Here is a 23,931-nt window from a genome sequence, read left to right as displayed (position 1 = left end):
TTAGCATCTTCCCTCCCAGTTTTGATGGTAGTACAATGAAAGTGACAGAAACAGCCCAACCGAGTCTAACACAGAGCACTGGGTGTCAGGGAAGATGGGAACCTCAAGGGCAGTGAAGATAGTATCATATCCAGCTGGAGGAAAGGGATGCAGGAAAGGTTTCTGAGTATGGCTAAGGAATATAGGGATATGGGAATAGGAAGAGAAAAACAGAAGCTTCCACAGCAGAGAAAACACCATAGGTGAGCATTAGTCTGTAGAGGATTGGAAAAATCTACATCTTGGGAAAATAAGAAGAGATGAGGCTGGGCCCTGGGAGGATTGATAGGTAGTGTCCAGGATAAGAGCTTTCCCAAATACTGAGAGGATTTGGGTTGTGTTCAAGGCACAAGAGGCCACCAAACAGGGGCATGCCATAGACCACTCTAGGTTCCTGGTTTCTTTATTCTTTCTCCCCACCCCTCTTTTATTATTAGTCATTCATTCACTCTTTCTTTCTTTCCTTCTTTCTTTCTTTCTTTCTTTCTTTCTTTCTGCCTGAATCTGTGTCACAGGACATATGTAGAAGTCAGGACAACTTGGGTCTTTCTTTCTACCATGTGGGTTTCCAATATTAATCTCAAATCATCAGGCTTGGTAACAAACACCTGCACCCGCTAAGCCAACTCGTGGGCAATGGATTCCTGATTTCTGTAGCCCACCTCTGTATAGGGTCCTCTACATGTCTCTGGCATCAGCCCTCCCTACCTCCGAGACTGAGTTCCAGAAGGCCTCCTCACACCCTCACTAGAGGGGGTTCATTCCTCTGAAGTGAGGCAGAAAGGTCTCTTTGAAGTCGAAGCCAGTCTGGTCCTCCTAGTGAGTTTCAGGACACCTTTTGGTATGTAAAAGGAAGAGGAAGAAGAGGAGGAAGAAGGGAAATGAAAGAGAAAAAAAGAAAGAAAAGAAAGAAAAATAAAAACAGTTGTCTCAGGATGAAATAAGTTGATTGATATGGTTAGTTCCCAGCATTTAGTTAAAAAGCGAGTGTTTAGTAATGTTAGCCTTTATCAGCTGCCATACCCCTCTCCCATCCACAGCCAACATAAACCACTGGCATTAAGTTAACTTTGGGACAAAGGAGCACAGAAGCCCATGTCCTTATCTCTCTGACAGTCACTTCTAACTACGACCACAACCAGATATTCTCTGCTGGAACTGAGGTTAGAAATATCCTTCTGTTTCACAGGCAATGCCCATGTCTGACCTTAACTTAGAATGGCCATCTTCCTGGCTCTGCTCTCTTGCTTCCAGGATTACCTGGCGCAGGTACCTTTCTGACTGTCAGTGCTTCCATGTGTACAATGACAGGGAGTTGTTATTAGATTAAGAGACTTGGAGACTCTTGGCAAAGGGCTGATGTAAACGTGATTTCCATTTCCTGTTGCAAGCCACACACCTCCCAGTCCCTCACTTTCACTTCCAGAAGAAACACACTCCCCAGACCAGCTCAGCTGGCTGCAGTCCAGGGCAGGGAGCAGGTACATTTTAACTTGCCCCACCCATCGGCTTGATGCATTCTTCATCTCCTCTTCTGGGGACTTTCCTGACTTCCTTCTGTAAATGAAGGAAAGAGCACATGATCGTACTGTATATAAATATGCTTGGGAAAGCTTTCTCCTTCTCCTTCTTCTTTTTTTTTTTCTTACACCAAACTTGGTTTCTGTTGTAGGCGGTGCATTCCCTAGCTGGGCAGGGCGGGTAGCAGAGGGCCGTCAAGGGGAGGGGAGAGTAAAAAGGGAGGAGAGGAAGGGCATTAACTCACGCGGTGTGACAGCTGCTCTCTTATTTAATGGGGGGCTCTCTGGCCAGAAGGCATCAGAAGTATCCCCAAGACAGCAGAAGCATGGCAGAGGAGCTGGGGCTGGGCTTTGGGGAAGCAGTCCCAGTGGAAATGCTGCCGGAAGGCTGCCGGCACAGGCGAGAGGCCAGGACCGGGCTAGCAGCCAGGAGCAAAGCCTGTTTGGCTCTCACCTGCTGCCTGTTATCATTTCCCATCCTCGCAGGACTTAGCACCCTCCTGATGACTGGCCAGCTCCGGATCCCCGGAAAAGACTGTATGTTTCCGGTAAGTAGACTTTCTCTTGCCTAGGGAATCAGTGGTCTCTCTGCAGACAGCCACATAGTCCAGTTTGGGGCAGAGCTGTTCATGAATAACACCGGTGGCTGCCCTGTACAAAGCAAATACAGACCCGGAGAGCGAGAAGTAGAAAGGTCCAATCTGGTTCTTAACTGCATTTCCAGGGAATTGAATTATTTCATCTCGTGTTTATGCAAAAATAACTTCACACTCCAGATATTTATTTTTAGGTCATTACAATTATAGTGTGCCAATACTTTGGAAAACATTCCTTTTCCTTAAACAAAAAGCTCTTAAATTATATTACATAATGCATGATTATTGAGGGGAAAGCAACAGAAATCATAGACAAGGAAATGAAGAAAAAGCCTTATTCAGAAACCCAGAGAGATGTAAACTATTAATGACCTAAAGTATATAATTCCTTTTTATTTATAACAAAGTATTACTCTGAGATTTCTACATAGTATAAAATTGTTTCTATGATAATGACTCCATGGCAGCATGATGTATGGATGACTGTATTATGTTCTTATACGCGTGTGATAAAATGTATTTAACCAATTCCTCTTCTTGGGTTTAGAAATATTTTTTTCAGTGCTCAACTAAGAACCTACTGACTCTGAGATTTTGTTGGGGCTAGAAAGAAGCTTAGCCACCACAAGGGTATAGAGGTGGTACTCATCGAATGAGGGGGAAAGTGTCGAGGAGGTGACAAAACCAGAGCTGGGGACACGCAGGAAGAATCCAACAGGTCAACGTGTGTCATTTAAAGAATATTCTTTAGGAGAAAAGCAGCCTATAGTGACTGATTCCACTTTAGTCCCAAAGATTAAGGACTAAAAAAAAAAATAGTCTAATTAGAGACCTGGTCTCTAATCAATCCTGGGCATTTGCCACTCTGGGGCTAATGTGTAACTCCTGCTACTCCACCAGGGTCAACAAACAGTGATTCAGGCAGCCACGTGCCATGGTTTATAAAGTGTGGACATGTGCAGATAGACCAGGAAGTCTGCTGCTGTTAGAAGGGACCTGTGGAGGATTGGAAAATGGGATGTCAGGCTCTGATCGATCCCAGGAAACACACACACACACACACACACACACACACACACACACACACGCATGCACACACACGCACACACACCAGACTGAGGCACTCAAGGATATTCTCAACTCATACTGAGATAGCTGCTCTTGAACAAAGTGTGGCTAAGTGGCCTCCAGCAACCTGTGAGTCCTTGGACTCCGAAGCAATTCCTGGTACACAATAGGATCCTATTACTCAGGATGCTGTCTACAATCCCCATGTTGGCAGAAACCAGAGAAGGCCATCTAGGTACAGTGTAGAAATAGGAATTGGCAGAGGGAAATGACCCAACAGGAAGAATCATAAAGAAGGTGCCAGGTGTCATCACAAACAGTAACACCCCAGGGTCCCCTCCTCACAACTCAGATGCTTTAGGTATGAGCCATTTTAATACCTAATACCCCCATCCCACCATGAAGAAAGCCATCTCCCTGGGGGGAAGGCACACAGGGATGCTTGAGACTATTGCTTAAGCAGACTAAAGGACATCTCAGTGCATCAAAACAGAGAAGTAAAGGACCTGAGACTGGGATGCCTGCAGAGACCAGGTCCTGAAAAGGAGCAGCTGGCCACTTACGGCGAGGTCTTGCGGGAGGAAAATATTTATGAACAGCTTGTAAGGGCTTTAAGGGGGCCTATTTACTGAGATGCGCAGACAGAAGGAACACAGAACAGCTGGGAGCATCCAGGGTCAGTGGCCTGAGAAGCTGCTAACACCAATTCCTTGGGATTATGTAACAGGAGTTTTAGAACAGCGATTCTCAACCTGTAGGTCGCAACCTGCACAGTGGTAGCATATGCACAGATATCCTGCATATCAGATAGTTACATTATGATTTAGAACACTAGCAGAGTTTCAGTTATGAAGTAGCCACAGAATAATGTTATGGGGGGGGGGGGCACCGCAAGATAAGGAACTGTATTAAAGGATCACAGCGTTAGGATTATGGAGAAGTACTATTTTAGAGTTAGTAGGGTACTAACCCTGGGAAAGGGCCTCACTGGAGGATGCAAAAGTTTGGACAGAGAAAAGTGCAGGCAGAGGGAATGGGAGCCATTTTCCCCTCCAGACCTTTGATCCCAATCACCAGAGTCAAGTAAAAGTCATGGCTCAAAGAAGCCAGGCAGCAGCTATGCTAAGAGGTTAGTTAGCCTCACCAAGAAGGAGCCACGCTGAGAAGGACAGAGATGGAACTGGGGGTTCCTAAGAGAGAATTACTGACTCAGAGGAGAGGGCAGAATGTGAGATCCAAAGAGAGTTAATTGGGCTAAAATGAGGCTCTCCGGTCAGCTCCGCCATTTTTGGCCAAGTGGCAAACAGGTTCCTGGTTTCATATCTTTGAGCTGTTTCCTTGTCTGCCAAAGAGGGTGTTTCTGTCAGCATGCTGGCATTATTAATGAGACACGTGCAGGAACATTTTGTATGTTTGGAATGTGGCTAAACCACATGCACCGGGATCCTGAGATATGATTGGCACTCTATGCTAGGCAGCAGACAACCACCAGGGAAACTTGACCCTGAGCCACAAGGAGCTTCGAGGTTGATGCAGGACACTGAAAAGGGAGCTATGAAAGTCCTGGTGTTCCTTCGCCTGGCCACGGAGCAGGGGTGATGTGGCTCCAAGAAGGCTTTATGCAAGAGTTCAGGAAGGCACCTGTGAAATAAAGGCCGTTCCCGAGGTCCCCATCAAAGACTACTTTTGATTTAGAAGTAAGCCATTCCTTTGTTTTGCAGATAGAAAAACTGAGTGGGAGTGGGGGATGAAGATACTTACCTATGCCTGTACCTCTGGTCAGAGGCAGATCCAAGCTTAAAACCAGACAGCCTGAGCCTCCTGCTCTGCCTTCAGACCACGGGGCTCATTCACACTGCGTTAGGTTCCAGATATCACACCACAAGAAGAAAACTTCCAGCAATGCCATGGAGAAAGTCAGGGCCACTACCAGTACCCCCATGCCAGTCCAGTGAGGAGTTTCACAGACCAACTCTACTACTGCACTCTGAGAATCACGCACCCACCTCGGACACAGAGCTTAGCAGGAAATTAGGGCTGCGGGGCAGGGGTGTGTGTGTGGTGCAGGTTGAATCAGAGAAGTGTCCTGACACTCTGGTGCCAGGGAAATATAATTAAAAACAAAATGGTCTCCCAACCTAGAAAACCCCTCCTTCAGGAAAGCCAGAAGGGAAACAAATACTTCTATTACCGAATAATCCTTAAACGGAGATGTGATGCACATTCCAGACAGACAATCTGATCAGAGGTACAAAGATTGATTGCAGTTTTATATGGGCAAGCAGATACAGCCCAGCATCCATAAATTCAATGTAAAGAGGCAAGGGGCTCGAGGCATACGTGTACATAATAGCACATGCTTGGGTTTTGAGAGCATTCATCTACATGTATGTATTTATAAATGCAAGGAGTGTCCCATGAAGAACTGAGAAATTGGTGCTTCTGTGCTCGTCCAAGGAGGGGAAGTGGAAGGCTAAGCCGCCATGGAAGGAAAGAAGTGTTTGCAAACACTCCTTGAACAAAATGTGTGTGTTCCCTGTTTTAAGAAAGGACAGTAGTGTAGTGATTTAGGATCTTCAGATTTGTGGAAGACACTAGGATGATGTCTTGGAAAGTCGTGGGTCATGAGTTGAAATCTCAACCCCAGTCTGAATTCTAGGCTGACCACTAGTATGTCGTCTCCCTTCTCTTGTCTGCTTGCCTCTGTATGAAATGCAGGTAATTAGAAATAAGGTATGTAAGGTGTCTCCCGTGGTGGGGATTAGCCAAGAACAGCACTTACATCATGCTGACCAGGGAAATCCCCTGCTCGGAGAGATTACTTCACAGAGCACAACTTCCCTGCCTACTGTGGAATTTGACATTGCAGGCCAGAGAGTAGCTTGTGTGCTGCAGAGCTTTTCCGACTTATGGGTATCTCTGTGCCTCCTCGTGCACTCCAGTCTTGTCCTATCACCACAACCTCTTCCCTGAAACCACTCTTTATGGATAGCATTTGACCATGGTTCAGGTATCCTCCAGGAGCCTGAATCGTTGTCACTGCCCCAGAACAGATGTTCTACCCCCTCTGGAACTGGCGCCCTAAGGCCAGGTCTTTGTTCCTACCCTAACCTCACGCCACCCTGGCTCAGGACACTAAATCTCAGCTGCACACAAGGCATAGATGGTACTGAATTCTGGACCGTAAGTCTCCCGGCTGTGTGGTAGGGCTTCCTGCTCAGTGCCGTGCTCCTGTTGCATCTATATACATTCCTCACAGACTCTCCCCACGTTCACCTCAGGGCCCTTTAATCTCACTTCTCCACCCTTCTCAAAAGCCCTTGCAAGACTCCACTGTTTCCTGTATTCCCTCTCCTACCTCATCTAATTACCCCACACCCCAGGAAAGTCTGGGATGCAGTAAATGATGGGTAAATGCTAACTCTATTTCCACTTGGAAAGATACACAGTGGCAACTTGCCAAGACATCCGCCTGTGTTTTCCTGACAAAGTGGGGATGAAGTACCGGGAAATAGAACCGCTTTCCCTAGGCCTCAGACTCTCCGCCCATAAAACGAGGGAATGAATGTGCCTTCTTCCTCGGACTATCGTGGGAAGTCTGCAAGGCATCCAGAAAGTTATAGGCAAAAAAGGGACGCCACCCAGAGGATTTCCCTACCCACTCCACCTTGGATGGGCCTCTTATCGTGCCCAAGTTGTTCTTCCTGTTTTAAAGGCGAACAATAGCTACGATCCTCATCGTTGTCTACAAGACACAAACGAGTGAGATGAAAGACCCAAACGCATGTCGCTCCCACAGTGGATTCACCCCTGCTATAACCCAAGGAAGCCCCACACGGAAGAGTAGCTTATCCCCAAAAGTTAGGCTGGAAGCGGCTGGCAGGGAAGGCAGTGGCGTTTCAAAGACAGAAGAAAGAAGAGAGCAAGCTGCAGCTCATTCTAGTTGGTCAGGGCTGCAGCACATACCGGTCACATCCTGAGCCACGCTGTCAGTCCCTCAGGTAAGCCTGCACCAATCTAGCTTAGTAAACTCCCACGTCCTCACCCAGCCACCTCAGAGTGCCAGACACCACAGCTCTAGCACTGCGTGATGTTGTCTCGCAGCCTGAATCTCATGCCACCCAGAAGCAGACAGCAGCAGCAAGCTGAGGATCTAAAGTGGCCACTGGTCCATTCTGCTTCCTCTCCACATTTGTGTTCCGAGAAGGCAGAGTCCAGAAGTAAACTATGGACCTATGAAGCCTACACAGTGTCTGTCTGGAGAAAGGAAAAAAGTCACCCCAGACTCCTAACAGAGTCTAAAATCTGCCAGTTCTCAGAAAACAGACCCAAGGGAAAATTCTGTTTACAGCCAAAGTTGTAGAACCCAAGAGAAAGTGAAGACACCACAGTCTAAGAGGAGTGCTTGGGCCCAAAGAAAGAGGGAAATGAGATGCACTGATATGGACTTTAAGAGTGGCTTCCCTGAGCCAGGAGCATAGGCCTGCCAGGAAAGAATCACTGGGGTCAGCTAGTGTGCCAGACTCAGGAGTCAAGAAATAACAAAGTCGGAATTTCCACATTTGCTCTGCTGCAAACCCCTGACTCTCTGCTCTGTGCCAGATCAAATATATACCATGGCAACCCTGGACTGGTCCAGGCCAATACAGAGGCTGATGCAACGACGTGACCGCAAAAGATGCCATTTCCAGTTGTATTTATCCTTGTGAGACTACAGGGAAAGGAAGCCTCAAACACACTGATTTCCCCTAGACAGACGGAGAGAAGTGTTGTGGGTCATAAAACACGAATGTCTTTTCAATTGCAGGGTTTATGACGGCAAGAAATGAATAGAATTTCCTGTTTGTGAACAGAGTCAATGGGGCAGGTGACTCCAGAAGTGGGAGGGAAGGCTAAGTGGATCATTAATTAATATCTACTTACAGGGATTTTTCTGGGGGAATGCCAGGAAATCTCCAAGGCCAACCGCAAACTTGTTTACGTTGTGTCCCCTGATAATGCTTATCGGATCCTGGCATATGTGTCAGAATATGAATTTGCTCCAAAGGTTCAGATTCCTCTCCCTACCTTTGACTGTCAGTACTTTCTTATGGCTTTTAAACACCTGTAGTGACATCAGCTTGCACAGACTATTAAAATGCTCACACACCAGGCCCCAGGACGCAGCCCTGCAGGCAGGAGCACATGGCTAAGAGGCTCCCCCTTTACCCCAGCCTTTTTTCTGCCCAGTTTAAAAAAGAAGACTGGATCAAGAAATATGTAAATCAAAGGACACAGACAGTCTAAGCCAGGGGTCACTACTAGTCAACATGCCAAAAAAAGAAAGAAAAATCATAGAATAGGGCTGTTTCTGGTTTTGGCTCACGGGACTGAGGAGGCCTGGCCTGTGAGGGTTCTGGATCTGGATGCAAGATGAGCCCGGGGCCATGACAGGTGAAATGGTGATGAGCTACCCAAGCCGCATTGTTAAAAATGAGTCTGCGGAAGCAAACACCTAGTGACTTCTTAAGGCAGATCATGGGCTGGCCAGTTGTGGTGAAATTAATTTCTGCCATGGGTTATTGAGGGGTCTTGGCCTGCCTGGATGGTTACATGAATATAGCACCGGGACAGACAGGAGTATGTAAACGGACAGCCGAAGAATAAGAACGGAGATGCATTCATCTCCAGAAACAATGTGCTATCCATAAGAACACAGAAGAGGCGGACGTGAAGACACCAGGAGGGAGGCACTGCTCTTCAGAGATGGATCTTTTTGGTTCTCTTATGATCTTAGTTAGTCTGTTTCTGTGGTTGTTGGAGGGTGTTTTGTTTTTTAATTGACATTGGAATAAGATAGAAGTATTACATTACAGATTGAATCTTAAGCTTTTCAAAAAAAATACAAAAGAAAGAAAATCATAGAATAGTGTGTGTTACAACCTGCAAGAATCAAGGGGGAAAGGGAGGGGGAAAGCACCAGTTACATTTTAGTGCTGCTTGTCCTGACACCCACGGTCCCACTAAGATGTATGCCCATGAGTGTGCATATTAACTTTATTTTTTGATTTTTGGGGTTTTTTTTTTTCTGACGTGGTTTCTGGCCATCCCTTTCAATTCTCAGTAAATGTTTTCAGAGCCTCAGCTGTGTTCCATGCAGACTTTGGGGGAAACAAGAATCCGTGGTGTCAACAGGCCATTGCTACTCACCTTTTAAGTTGTTAAGATAGTGTTTGCTTCTTGTGGTTGACAATGACGAGACTGATAATGATTTGCTTATTTTATTTATGTGTGAGTGTTTTGGTAGCATGTGTATGTGTATCACATGCATACCTGGTGCCCAAGAAGGTAAAAAAAACATCAGATCCCCTAAAACTGTCTCTACAGATGACTGGGGGTGACCATGTAGATGCTGGGAACTGAACCTGGGTCATCTGCAAGGCCAGCAAGTGCTGAGCAATCTCCCCACGTTCCAAAAGTTTCAATCTAGGCAAAAATACCTGTCTCCTAGATTTTTGAGCTGTGAAGCCCTAGCTAAAGTCACTGAATCCTAGCTTTGCCCCATTACCTATGCTTCTCTGCCTCTGACTTCCCGAGGCCTGAGATCTTCACCCTTGGCAGATCCCTACTCCAGTAAAGAAGTGGGCATTTCCCTGCATGCTGGAGATAGAGTGGTAAGAGCAGACACAGACACTGTGCCTAGCAAAGTCTCCTACAGAGAGAAAGCACTACCACAAGAAATAGAATTGGATTCTGATTCTCAGCCCGTGGCGTGAAAAGTCATGTTAAGGGGAAATGTCCAATTCTTGAGGTGTGGCCTGGAGCCAGGGTCCATTTGGATTTGGAGACAAATACAGCAGTCTTTGGGAGCTCCTCAGAACCACAGAGTCATCTAGAAGTGTTTGAAGGAACCACACATAGAGAACAGGAAGGATGTCTAATTGTCCTGGGGTTGCCAACCACCATCTGGAATGTACGCAGTAGGACAGCTTGGTTCTTGAATCTTTCCCTAGACAAACGACTGTCCCAGCCCTTCTCACCTCACCGTTGTTGTGCCCTATCACAGTAGCTTCCTCTCTACAGCAGGCATTATTTTTAAAAAAATCAGTGAAGGAAAGGAAAAGAGAGTCCCAGCCCATGGTTTTCCTTCAGATTCTGGGAGTGGTATGGTCTTCAATACCTTCCAGTGGGGGAGCTGGCTCAGCCTTCATACCTAGTGGCAGTCTGAACCACTAAAACCCATGCATCCCAACCATATATATAAATAAAATGTGTCTGAGTAATAAAAGTCCAACAGGTCCACCAGGAACTTGTGTGCATAGCCCAGGTACCAGGTCACAGCCCTAGAATTCTTAGTCAAAAAGGAACACTCCAAAACTTTTGCTGAGTGTCCCTTCAGTCCAAAATAAGCAAGGTGAGTGATATGGTTTCCCAACAGAGAAGTAAGTGAAGCAAGAGAACTCCAACTAAGACAGGTATACCTTTCTCTACCATGAGGAGATTCACGACCTCCCCAATTTTCTCCCCACTTCCCACTTTCTGCCTCACCAAATAACCAATTCTTTTACCAACTCTCTCCATAGCAATTCAGGCACCAGAGAGAAACCAAGCCACTTCTGGGAATACATCTCAAGGCAGCAAATGTATTAATGTGAGACAGCTTTCCCAGCAATTGGCTAGGCTTTTCAATATGCTGGGTGAATGAATATCTATAATGTCTTCATTCCCTAGCCTTACCAGCTGCCCCCATGTGCAATTGACCCTCCTCCTTCTTGTACATGCTGTTAACCTTCTCCAGCGTGGCTATTCGTCCTTCATCACCTGACTAACATGCACACGACCTGTAAGCCTCTGTACAGACTGATTTCCACAGCTCCCCACAGTTCTGGATCAGCCATCTGTTTAATGAATCTTGAGCTTGCCCCGCTATCACCACACTGACTCTCATGCCTTCTGCCTCAACACGTCAGGAGCTTGTCCATAAGCTATAAGGGCAGAGTTTCAATCTTGACATTTTGAAGTCAGCTGACCGGAGTTAACATGTTGTTCCCCCACACGTGGGAATGGAGGATATTCGGCAAGCCCCGCTGTTACTATGGGAATATGGATAGAATCTATATAGAGTGTTTCATGAGGCTGAAGGATGTGCTGCCAGCACAAATAAGCAACAACTGCACTCTTTGTACTTTTAAATCTATTGACTGAGGAACACTGTGGTTTCCTCTCACAACTGGAAACACAGAGGACATATTAAAGAGCAAACACTCGCTAAAAAGAGAGGTGACCAGTGGAATATGGGGTGTCAGGATAAGATAGAACTGTGGGGCAGTGGGAGGAGGGGTCAATGGGTAAAGGCGCTTGCCTTAGAATCCTCACTGTGAAAGTGAAAAAACAGACCTAACACAAGCTGTCCTCAGACTTCCATACACAGACTATGCATAGTCACACATACGCAAAATAAATAAAATATAATTTAAAAAAAATAGAACTATGTTGTGAAAGGCATGAGGAGCCACCAACACATTATGAGCACAATAGAATCTTGGTCATAATAGAATCCTCCCTAGTTAGCCCTCTAGAGAGAAGCTATAAATAGACAAAAGGAAGAAACCAAAGGCATGAAGGTCTGCCAAGCAGCTGCAGGAGGACCCAGAGAGCAGGAGGCAGGGCCTGGACGCATTGACGCACAGTCTCCTGTGTTAGAGCCTGCTCCCCTGCTCTCACACAGTTACAGCCCCTCAGTCACAAGCACAAATGTGCTGTGCACATGTAAATTTTAAGTTGCAGGCATAGATGAGAGGTCCATGGTAGTAGGAAGTAAGTAGGAAGTAATATGTTAATGGGGGCTGTGTAATTACAAGATCCAAGTCAGAGAACTGTCTTGCAAAGGCACGCAAGTGTGTGAAAACGGCGTGATTGTTAGTAAGCTGGGAGCCTGCCTTGTTCCAGAGCCTTGTGCTCAGGCCTGTGAATGGTAGTTCTTGTGTTTTCCCAGGTCCTTTGAACTGACTGGGGCATTTTCTTATTATCTTCACCTCGACTCTGCAAGTCACTTAGGTTTGGGGGTGTTAGTATCTCCAGTTTATAAGTGGATACACAAAACTCAGAGAAAAGGGTGTCTTTCACAAGAACTTACCATTGACAAAGGACAGGACCACAATCCAAATGCATGTCTATCTGGTTCCAAGACAGTTGCTTTCCTTCTATCACGGAAAATCTAAGATGACTCAGGAACTAGGGTTGTGATAGTGGAAGAATTCTTCATGCGTTCTGTGGAAACCAGTACGAATGCAAAGCTGATGGGAATGGGAGGTATTCATTTCTTTATCTGAGTAATATCTTAAGACTTGGAGCGACAAATAAAACTGTATTTCCCTTCACATGTGGATCCTCAATTATGTACAATCATTTATAGGGAGAGATGGATACAGACAATATAAATACAGCTACAGAGAGGTGGATTGCACGGGATTAAATGCAGGATTATCTTGGGGAAAAAGAGCAGCTGGCGGGGAAAGGGGGAAGCAGAACAGAATATGGGAGGGTGAATATGGTCAGAATATATGATATAGTGGATTATGAGTGTCTTCACAAAGTCCTTCATGATGCACAATCAGTATATATCAATAACAAGAACAGTTCCAACCTTCAAAATAGTGAGGGAAAAATAAAGTAACCTCTAATTTGTTTACTACAAGCAGTGACAGGATGCAGAAATCTCCTCAGATACAGCAGGAAACGCTCTCAAGCTAAGAGACAAAGACAGAAGAAAGGAAGGCCATTGGGGGTCTCTAGAAAAGAAGTGCAGAGCTGAGATGTAAGATTTTTACCAACTGAGATATTCCAATGCTCTTCCCCTCCCAGCAGAGGACCAAGGCTTAGACACAGCAGAGTCTTATAGGCAGCTGTGTGGGATTTTGAGTTAAGAAGGGTTCTAAATAGGCTGAACTATACTTTTTTCTCAACAGACTGTGACAGAAGAGAGGTCTGCCCCTTCAGCACAACCAGTTTGTAAGTATTCATCTTTGATGTCTTTCCTTGTGGGGGATAAGGACATTGCTGACAGTTTTAGTATGCATGCCCTTGGAGGTGGGTCTATAGTTGCCAAGTTGCCAAGCCAAGAGATGTAGACCTAGAGAATAGTGAGGCTCCTCCCTCATTGCTAAGAAGGCAAAACAGTGCTCTGACCACATGTATGAACTGTGATCTGAATCTAAACTCCCAGCTCAGGGATATGCTAGGCAATGTGTTTTTCAGACAGATCATTCCAACTGGCCTACCATCAGTCACCTCTGATGGTAGTTAACCTTTCTGGCAAGGTGAGTATAGATGAAATTGGTCAACCCCTATTCAGGGATGAGAGCAGTTCCCAAAACAACAGAAGTAAATAATAGCTTTTGCTGTTTATAGTTAAGGCCATCTTTATCACTGTAGAACCTGTTTAACTTTAATACAAAAATCAACATGAAATGATAACATCCTTCTCAAAGACTAATGAGAAAAAAACGCAGAAATGGAAAAGGATTTGTCTAGGTCATGAATCGATTGAGTGGGTCATGCCCGCTCCACATCCCTTCTCAGCTGAGTTATCCTTACTCCTCAGTGGATATAGTAAAAGGACCATAAAGACTCTGAAAGATCATCTAGCCCTCACAGAATAGCCTAGAAGAAGAAACAATGAGCCATGGTTTATTTGGCCCTAAGAACAAAGAACCATGGGGACATTCAAGGTAAAGATTACTGTGCCCATCTTAGAGATAAGAGAATGGAGTCCAGACTAGGCAACTTGCCCAAGGTCCTTTTGCACCTAAGACTTTTACTCCTGAGCCCCCCACATCCCCAGTGGTGTATCCTACAGATATCATGTAACAATCCAAAGCCCAAGGCATGGAATTGAACCGCAGTGCGTAGGATTGATGTTCCTCTTCCATTGCAGATGCTCTTCAGTCTGTTACCCCATTACTCAAAGCATATTTCTCCTCCTGTTACAGACACACCTTCCAGAGACAAGCCAAAAGCCCACCTGACAAGTAAGCCTTCCTGTACTTCCTCAAGCGCCATAGTTCATAGATCTGAGAGAGTTTTTTTTTCCACTGCGATGGCTTTAAACTGGCAACAGAATTAATGATCAAGGATTTTGGATAATTTCTTCCCTGTGTGAGATCCAAGGGCCCCTGTCTCATGGTGCTCTCTCCTCTGTAGTCAGCATTCTACCTGTCTCTCCTGTTTTCCTCTGGCATGCTCACACTCGGCCATCCACAAGTGGCTTTCCTCCATCTCGGGCCCTCAAGTACGTCTGGATCTCATGACAGGTGAAAGATCCCGGCACTGACTTGAAGGGGCTGGAGAGGTAGCTCAGTAAGTGAGATGCTTATTGTTTAAGAACCTGAGTCCAGATCCCTAGCTTCCATGTAAAGAGCCAGGCATGCTGCTATGTGTCTGTCGTGCTGGTGCAGAGTCAGTCAGATCCCAGAAGCTCACTGGACACCCAGACTAGCTGGTCCATCAAGATCTATCTCAAAAAGTAAGGTGGTAAGTAAGCAGCAGAGTACTAGATGTCAACTTCTGGTTTTCACAGGGGCACAGACAATTGAACACACACACACACACACACACACACACACACACACCACTTACACACATGAACAAAACATTGAAAAAACTCAGGATCAGACATCGATTTGACGTGTTCTAAGTCAGATGGGTAGGTAGTGGGAAAATTCAAACCAAGCAACATGCTTCCTATCTGAACTCCAACATCTGCTAAGCTAACTCCACTCATTGCATTTAGTGCAACAGGGCTTGTCTCTCTGCAGACACAGTAGGATGGGTTTATGCATCATCTGAAGTCATGTCAATCACTGTATCATTCACAGTCAAGAGACAGAGACCGCTAAAGACGGAAGCCCCAGAGCTTTCCAAGAGCCATTTAATGTAGAGACTCGAGGATTCCACACCCATTCAGGCCATGTGCTAAGCTTGCATAAAATATCCTAGACCAGTCAGCGATAGGAAAGATATCTTAGATTATATTAATTCTCAACCTTCCTAGTGCTGTGATCCTTTGATATAGTTCCTCATGTGGTAGCAACTCCCAAGCACAAAATTATTTTTGTTGCTATTTCATAACTATAGTTTTGCTACTGCGCTATGCCTCTGTTCCTAAGACCATTGCGAATACATGTTTTCTGATGCTCACACCCCATAGGTTAAGAAAATCCAAGATCTAGGTTTCTGGTCACCCATTGCATGCACAAGTTATTAAATTATTCCTTAAAACAGAAGCTATCCCCAAACTATAGTATCAGTGTATAATGGTGATCGCTGTGAGTTTTTAAAATAGTTATAGGGGATTAAGATGTTTTTGTTGCCTCTAAAAGTAACAGTTTTCTTGCGAATTATCCTATTTGACATCAGTGGTTTGAATCGAGTTTGGTTCTATTCATTTCCTTTAACTACAGGCATATTTCATAAATCATTGGCTAATATGTTTTATAGAATGTATATTTAGGAGTGATGCAAGCATAAGAATATATAACACATAAAAATGACACAAGCTTACTCTTTAATCTCTCTAAATGAAACATGCTGCTTTATTTGAACAGGAAAAATTATCCCAGCTGTACCCACTTTATGGTAATCTATAAAATGGTCCCATTTGTTCTGCCCACTTAATCTTCAGAACAGGGCTCTAAAGAACCCTAGCCTCAGCTTCCAGTTGAGACACTGAGGCACAGAGGAGGGAAACAAGCTGCACAGATGGTTAAAGAGCTTTGCATGGTGCAGAATCAGACTTGGTACTTGGCCCAAGTGGCCCAAAGCCCAGCTTCCTTGCATTCTACAAATCTACTGCACTGACTTATATTTGGCCCTGTCACTGTGGGAGAAGAATTGCCAAAATGTTCTGAGTCTCTGGTCCCAACATGTCCCCAGGTAATGCATTATTGATTACGGCCTGTTTTGTGACATTGGACTACAGCATTGTGATGTAATGACAGGGTTGGTTACTAGAGCTCTCCCTCTCATGAGCTCTCTCCCTCTCTCCCTCTCTCTCTTTCTCCCTCTCTCTCTTTCTCCCTCTCTCTCTTTCTCCCTCTCCCCCTCTCTCCGTCCTCTCCTCCTCCCCTCCCTCTCCCTCTCCTCCTGTTCCTTCTCTCTCCCTCTCATTCTCCTTCCTCCTCCTTTGTCCCTCCCACCTCTCTCCTCCCTCCCTCTTTCCTTTGGAACAGAGCTTCTCTAAACAAGAAAGTTAGTAAGGATTAATGTATTCCCTAATAGTCATGGGTTTTTACACCTCTTTTAATTCTTCCTACAAGTATTATTTATCTTTTTTCCCCAAAGGAAAGACATGCCAAATAAAAACAAACACAGATTCAGTAAGATGACACATTATGCAAAAGGAATTTTTCTAGAGGGAGGGAAGAGAGGAGAGTACAGTTGTAGATTCCATACCGGTGGATAATTGTTTCCAGGAGCTCTGGCAGTCAGTCCAATCTAATGTAAAATGCTAAATTTGTGTAAGAATGATGAAGCATTGAAAAAAATCTATACATGGCTTCAGGAATAAGCACCGAGAGGGCCTGCTGTCTGGCCTTATCCTGGGTAAGCCAACTTAGCAGCAAATTCTGTTTAGGTACACAGCAAAGTAAGAGGATTTCTTAACTTTTACTGTACCCATGTAGAACAACAATTGGTAAATAAGAAAATCTTTTAAAGTGATCCAAATATGAGTGGCCATGCCCCAGAGCCACTTAAATTATCATGAATGGCAAAGTTCTGACTGTGAAAAAGATTGCTTTACCTCATAGGGTCACCAAGGAATGTGAGTGCAGGAGGCAGGGGCTGGAAAGATGGCTCAGTGTATAAAGTGCCTGCTATGCAAGCAGGAGGAGTTAATCTTGGATCAGCAGAACCTACTTGAAAATCTAGACACAGTTACTTATGCCTGTATCCCTAAGACTGGTGGGACAGACACAGGCAGATGCCTAGAACTTTCTGGCCAGCCAGTCTCCTCAAATTGGTGAGCCCTATATCAAAATGTGGAACTTCTATTTCTGGCCTCCACACGCACATGTGCTTGCATGCACATGTGTCGATACAACATAAACACACAAACACACATAAGCAGAGAGAGAGAGAGAGAGAGAGAGAGAGAGAGAGAGAGAGAAACAGACAGAAAAATAACCCAAGACTTTATTCTGTTACCCCAGGTATCAAAACCACAGGTTCTAATCTGTGCCAATTAAACTTCTCTTTCTGTATTTGCAGTTATGAGACAAACTCCTGTACCACATCTGAAAAATGAACTGGCTGCTCTACACTGGGAGAATAACCTAGGGATGGCCTTCACCAAGAACCGAATGAACTACACCAACAAATTCCTGGTGATCCCAGAGTCAGGAGACTATTTCATCTACTCCCAGATCACATTCCGAGGAACCACATCTGAGTGTGGTGACATCAGCAGGGTGAGACGGCCAAAAAAGCCAGACTCCATCACTGTGGTTATCACCAAGGTAGCAGACAGCTACCCTGAGCCTGCCCACCTCCTTACAGGGACCAAGTCTGTGTGTGAAATAAGCAGCAACTGGTTTCAGCCCATCTACCTTGGGGCCATGTTCTCCTTGGAAGAAGGGGACAGGCTGATGGTAAATGTCAGTGACATCTCCTTGGTGGATTACACAAAAGAAGATAAAACTTTCTTTGGAGCCTTCTTGATATGAGGAGGAAGCAACCATCATTCCACGGGGTTTTCCTGCCTTCTACTTCCCAATTTCCTTTGCTTATATGGAACTATAAACAGGGGCTTTAGAGGGATCAGGGATAGGGAACAGTGGTTTAGCTATATAATTTAGGAACCCAAAGTTGATCCTTATATGCCTTATGGACTGAAATAGTAAATGAAGAACTCAGAACAGCTCCTGGTTGATAGAGACCTGCTGGGTTTTAAAAATTCAAACACCCATCATCCAATGGCACAAATCTACTGGTCTCACGGTGCCCTCTGTCCTAGACCTCTCTGAACCAGCAGTTCAGTTATAGCTGAATTTGATAATAAACTTACTTCAGTCCAAGAGTTAAGGACAGAATGCAAAGAAAGTCTGAGAAAACGATTTAATTCCTCCAGAGGCAAAAGTCTTTTGTTTGCATTTCAACATTCTTTTGTGCCTAACCTAAAAACTAAGAAAGAAAGAAACAACAACAACAACAAAAAAAAAAAAAACCCAAAGAAACAAAGAAATGAAGAAAAACAAAGAAAAGACAAAAAGAAAAGGAAAGGAAAAAGAAAAGAACTGGTATTTTCACGAATATTCTCCAAAAAGGAAATGGTTTTCTGCTGTGCCGGAGCAAGCTCACCTTTCTTCTGAATGCATTCTTTAATATCCAAACATGCCAGTAGGAATTCCACATGCACATGGAACATAGAACACTTTTATTGTTGTGAGACCGTGTTTCTTGAGTACCTACTCTGCTCTGGGCACTCAGTCCACAGGACCATGAAGAGAAAGTCAAATTTACTTAAAAACTAAATGAATTCTCAATGCATACTTCCTAATCAACTACCACTCAGAATGTTCCAAAGACTAACTTCAAGTCAGCCATCAAGGTGATTTGCAAGTAATGGTGCTTGTTATCAAGCCTGAGACCCCGAGTTTGACTTCCCAGAACCCAAAAGCTGGAAGGAGAGAACTGACTCCCACAAGCTATCCTCAACCCTCACACAAATGCCATGGCATGCATATACTAACTAAATAAATAAATGTTAAAGCAAAGTTTAAAGAAAAATTTCAAGTCATGCAAGACAGCGTTCCTGAAAATGTTCTCTCTGTTGCTGTCCAGGGTAGGCTAGCCAGCTGATAGAGACACTGAAGGAAATTAGAGACAGATATCTGGTGGAATGGACCACTGTATGAACACTTGATTCATGCCAGGATTCAATGTACTTATTCTCCGACAACCAACAAAGTGTCAATCATCAAATCTGGAGAAGTCTATCTGGATCTGCTCTCAAGTTTGGTTTGCAGCTTTAAATGAAGAATGCTGTATGGGTATTTTTGCCTTAAAATATTCAAAGGGATTTAAATATGGAATTAATTAACCAACCCAGACAAAGCCTCTTCTTGGAGGAGAACTTGGAGGATGAGGTCCTACTGTGCTTCCTTGGTTTCATTTCTTTAGTGTGGTTTTCTAATACTAACAGAGATAAGAGGGGGTGACCATGGTCTTTTAGCTGCTTGACTGGTCTGTTCAGCAAAAATTTATTCATTTTTCAAGACCAAATGAGGCCATTAGAAGAAGGCACATTAACTTCATGCATTTGATATAATGTGACCTATTGTGTGACCTTTACAAGATCAATAATATTTTAACAGTGATGCTTGATTCCATGACCAAATTCAACATCCCACCAGGTGAATAAAACGTGGGTGTGAACTGTGGTCAGTTCCTTCCAATTCCACATCTCTGTTAGAAGTGCTCATGTGATGGCAGATGCCACAAAGGAGTCGGATGGTAAACTTGGCCCCAAATAACTGCTGAGCCATCTGCTAGGAAAAATTAGTAGTGCTGGGTAGTGTGGCTCCCTCACAACCACTGGTAGAGTAGTAGTAGCTGAACAAAATTTGTTGTGTAATAATTTGTTACAAAATTCATCTCCACTGCCTACCAAACCTAGGTTGTATAATATCTAACTTCTGCTAAGCTGGCTTACATTGGTCCTTTTGCTGTCTTCAACTTCTTGAAAAAGGCCTCAGTGAGAACACAGGGAAAAGTGAGGTCACCCCCACCCCTGTTCTTCATAGGGGAAAATCACACCTGAAAGAAGCTGGGCAGACTTGGTGACCAGGAGGAAGAGGTATTGCTTAGGTCTAAAACCCTGAGAGTAATGTTCATTGGTCAATTAAGGATGCTTTGTCAATGACTCCAGTCTGGCTCCGAGGTCAGAAAGGAGAGTGAGATGCTCTCTCTGCCCACGTTTATCTTCCGGGTGCATGAGAACACTGAGCAACATAGAGTTATGGGAAAAGACTTGCCCAAAAGCAGTCAGGGTGACCCGGTCACCTCCTCCACTAAACCCAAGCTTTGTGCCAACACCCTTCAAAGCTGCCCAGAAGTGATCTAGATGGCTTGGAAATTTATCCAAGACAGGAATTTCCTGATATCCAAAGGTGCTTGAGGCTTTGTCCCTGACATATTGGACTCAAACCAGCATTTCCATAGCAAACAGGAGCATGATGGGTTTTTTTTTTAATCAAAATGGAAAAAATAGTTTTAAGAATACGTGATGGAGTCAATGGCATACATCTGTAATCCCAGCCGATGGGAGTCTGAGCCAGGAGGATTGTCATGAGTTTGAGGAGAGCCTGGGCTAAATTGTGATTTTCAAGAAAGCCTAGTCTACAAAACAAGACCTTGCTTTAATTAAAAAAAAAAAAAAGAAGAAGAAGACCACAGGCTGGTCCTTAGAGATAAGGTAATATATTCATGGATTTGGATCAGGAGGTATATGTTTTGGAAAATAGTTAATTTAGCGAGAATGCTGTCTCAAAGGTTGCTTAACTCAAATCAAGTCTATAAATATTTACCTAGTACTTGCTTGCCCTGAAGACAGAGACATAAATTATTTTAGTCTCAGATCCATTCGTTCTAACAGATTGGCATCTCCATCATCTGTGGAGCTTTTAATCACTCTGGTTGTATTAGCTAATTAATTAGCTAACTTGAGACACACTGATACTTTCTTATTATGAACATGGGTGCATTTGACAAAGAACAATCATTAACAAAATGGTTTGAATTTCCACTTAAGTGGTTTTCTTTTTTCTTTTTCTTTTTCTTTTTTTTAAAAAAAAAAACAAACTAGCTAATCAAGGGCAGTTTCCCATAAATCAATGCCCAGGGGAGTGTCAGGATACAGTGCCCTGTGGTGAGAGCCAGCATTGAGACAACATTCTCAAAGAGACTGTTATTTACTGGCCTCAAATTCTGACATGAACACCTTTGAAAATGTTAGGACTTTATGGACAGCCTAGAGGTGCTTTGAAAAGTCTATGTTCACAGCAAAAGGCATAATCAGCATGCAGAATAGGTCACTTGAATTTTTACCTTAGCTGTTTTTACATCTGTTTCACAGAACACAAATTCCTAGGCTGTAATCTCTAAGGTGGATTTGTTGATTTTCTAAGGTACAGTGGGGAAAAAGGAAAGTGTACTTGTACCATGTTGTTTCTCAGTGCATGTCAGAATCTACTCAACAGAGAACATGCCAGAGCCTTGGATTCATTCTGCTACAAGCTACATCACTCCAAGGGAAATTTCAAGTTTGTGCCTGTCAACTACTCTGGATTGTGGAAGCCCCACGAGTTCACTGTGCACAAGGCACAGCCATTGCCAGCTCTCTCTTGCATGGTATTTCTCTCAAGCTCTGACTCAATCAGGTTTCCATGATTGTGACATTGGGAATTAATTGCTAAAGCAGGTTTATTTATATTCTGTCCCTTGCAAAATATATGCAGATATGTCTGGCCTCAAAATCCCCTGCTTTTATTAGTGCTTAGAGAATACTGGGCGTGTTTTGCTGTTTTCAGTCGTATTTTATTTAAGCTTGCAGTATTGTCCTGAATATTAGCAGTGTTCCAAGATATTGCCTGCTAGCCTCTGGCTAGTTTACTAGCAGTGACAGTATTAGATCAGAGCGTCTGTATTCATGCCTTGCACTATTCTACTACTGTTAAAACTTCCCGGGCTCCGTAACACACTTACCCCCAGCTCTTCCATCTACCCATCTTGTAGATATAGCTTGTGAGGAGACTCACAAGTTTCTTTTAATGGAATAGCCAGAATTCTACTCTTGGCAAGTGGCACTCAATTTGATTCAGTTAAAGGAGAAATTGAAGTCAGAAATATCTTTGAGTATTCATGGGGCAACGTAGAAGAGCAAGGAGACTGCTTACACATGGTGGTCACATCTCTGGTTTCATCCCTAAAACCAATTTTCTGACCCTAAATAGATTTTTTTCTTGTAGCTTTAGGGATTATTTTTCTTGTAGTCTCTGGAAAGGGTCAAGCAAAAAGAAAGCTTTGTGGAAACCATTGCATCATGGAGGTCATGGGAGGGGTTAATCCAAAGAATTCCTTCTCCAAATCTATAGCCATGTGGCCACCCTTTGGTGGACTTCTATTTGATCATGACAAAACTGAGAGCCCTGCCCAGAGTTCAGTGGTTCCCAAAGAACTAGAAGAGTAATCTGTTCCCTCACCAACTCTAGGGGCTTGGCCTGTAGAGAAAAATGTCACGGGATTTTAAAGTTAACATGAGCTGCCATCCAAACTTATGTCTCTTCAAGAATGAAGAAACACAGGCTAGGAGAGGGAACCTATGAAGCCTGGTGTTGAGCAGTAGCTCGATGGTGTCTTGAGGCTAAAACTAGACTTCCTACCCCTGACCACACTCAACAGCCTTTCAATTTGATCCATGGATTGTTTAGTAGTTTTTTATTTTATTTTATTTTGAGCACCTGTCACACCCAGTTACTGTCATGCCAAGAGGGTCCATAACAGGCAAGTCCTACTCTGCTGTGCGCACACAAGATGAAGGAGGCTCACAGTAGTAAGTAAACAGATAAGCAAACTTATGTGATTTTCGTCTTAAAGTCATTAAGACACACCTCGTGCCCCTCTTTTGTTTCAGAGGGTATACAGGCTGAACAGATGTAGGTGTTCGCCTGATTTTATTGATAAGCCCCATGTGCTTTCATTGGTTGTATGTTTTATGTTAAAACGTCACATCACCATGGTAAAAATGCATATTGTATGTTGTTGGGTATATAATTAACTAGTACGCATCCCATGTATGAATTCTAATGTCTGTAAATGAAAAATTATATATGTTAACATATGTAATGGTTGTAATTTAATAAACTGACACTGAAGGCTACAGAATTTTGATTGTTTCAATTCTTTTGTTAATCAGTTCACTTAATTTCTTTCTGGATTATTTTCCAAGGATAACTTTGGGATTCTTTTAAAAATGCATCTAGGGGCTGTGTAGATGGCAAAGACATTAAAGTGTTTATGATAGAAGCAAGAGAATATAGAGTTTGGATTCCCTAAAGCTACATGAATATCTGGTGGGAGTACCAGTTATCAATATCTCCAGCTTTGAAAGGTAAAACAGGGATCCTTAAAGCAAGCTGCTGAGACGAGCTGTGTCAGTGAGCTCTGGGTTCACCTGAGAGATCCTGCACCCACTGAGCAAGATTGAAAACAATTGGGGAAGATTATTGACATCAACCATCACACACACGCACACACGCACGCACGCATGCACGCACGCATATACATATGGTAGAAAGTGATAGAGACAGACACCCAGGTAACATCCTCTGGCCTACAGGCACATGCACTTTCACAAATCTATGCATAGACTTGTACCCAAACCACAATGGAAGAACTCAAATACAGCTAGCCTTAGGGTATATGCATGTCACTGCAGAACTCAGGAGCCTGAGACAGGAGGAACATGACGTCAAGGCCAGCCTGAGCTGCAAAATGAGATTCTGTCAGAAATAATAATAATAATCAAAAGGATTCAAGACATCCATTTCTGCCCATTTCCCAGAGCAATGGACTTCTGGTACCAGTTCACTTCTGGGGCTCACTGGGAATTAATGTGAACTATTTTAAATTGCCAGCTGTTTCTTGGAGGTATGAAGACAGGGTCTCTCTAT

The 23,931-nt window shown here is 44.0% G+C and overlaps 1 protein-coding gene and 1 pseudogene across 2 annotated transcripts; both read left to right on the top strand.

The window, feature by feature from the left end:
- The first annotated feature begins 1,771 nt into the window (after positions 1-1,771).
- Tnfsf15 (TNF superfamily member 15) lies at positions 1,772-23,139 on the top strand. 2 transcript variants are annotated; one of them, NM_145765.2, is made up of 4 exons: positions 1,857-2,107; positions 13,171-13,213; positions 14,194-14,232; positions 17,471-23,139. In NM_145765.2, the coding sequence occupies exons 1-4, from the start codon at positions 1,886-1,888 to the stop codon at positions 17,923-17,925; spliced, it is 759 nt and encodes a 252-aa protein (NP_665708.1). In that variant the 5' UTR covers positions 1,857-1,885; the 3' UTR covers positions 17,926-23,139. The 2 variants fall into 2 exon arrangements, with proteins under 2 accessions (XP_063143246.1, NP_665708.1); XM_063287176.1 differs by lacking the exon at positions 14,194-14,232 and having other exon boundaries at positions 1,772-2,107; positions 17,471-21,041.
- Positions 2,163-13,129, top strand: LOC108350984 (U6 snRNA-associated Sm-like protein LSm6 pseudogene; annotated as a pseudogene).
- Positions 23,140-23,931: the final 792 nt, after the last annotated feature.

Source organism: Rattus norvegicus, chromosome 5 (genome assembly GCF_036323735.1).
Source record: "Rattus norvegicus strain BN/NHsdMcwi chromosome 5, GRCr8, whole genome shotgun sequence".
NCBI classification, from domain to species: Eukaryota; Metazoa; Chordata; class Mammalia; order Rodentia; family Muridae; genus Rattus; species Rattus norvegicus.
This window is presented reverse-complemented; position numbering and strand designations above follow the sequence as displayed.

Coding starts and splice junctions, on each gene's coding strand:
- Tnfsf15 (XM_063287176.1), top strand. CDS start 1,832: ATGGGGGGCTCTCTGGCCAGAAGGCATCAGAAGTATCCCCAAGACAGC. Junction 2,108..13,170: donor GAAAAGACTGTATGTTTCCG/GTAAGTAGACTT, acceptor TTTTCTCAACAG/ACTGTGACAGAAGAGAGGTC. Junction 13,214..17,470: donor CCCTTCAGCACAACCAGTTT/GTAAGTATTCAT, acceptor CTGTATTTGCAG/TTATGAGACAAACTCCTGTA.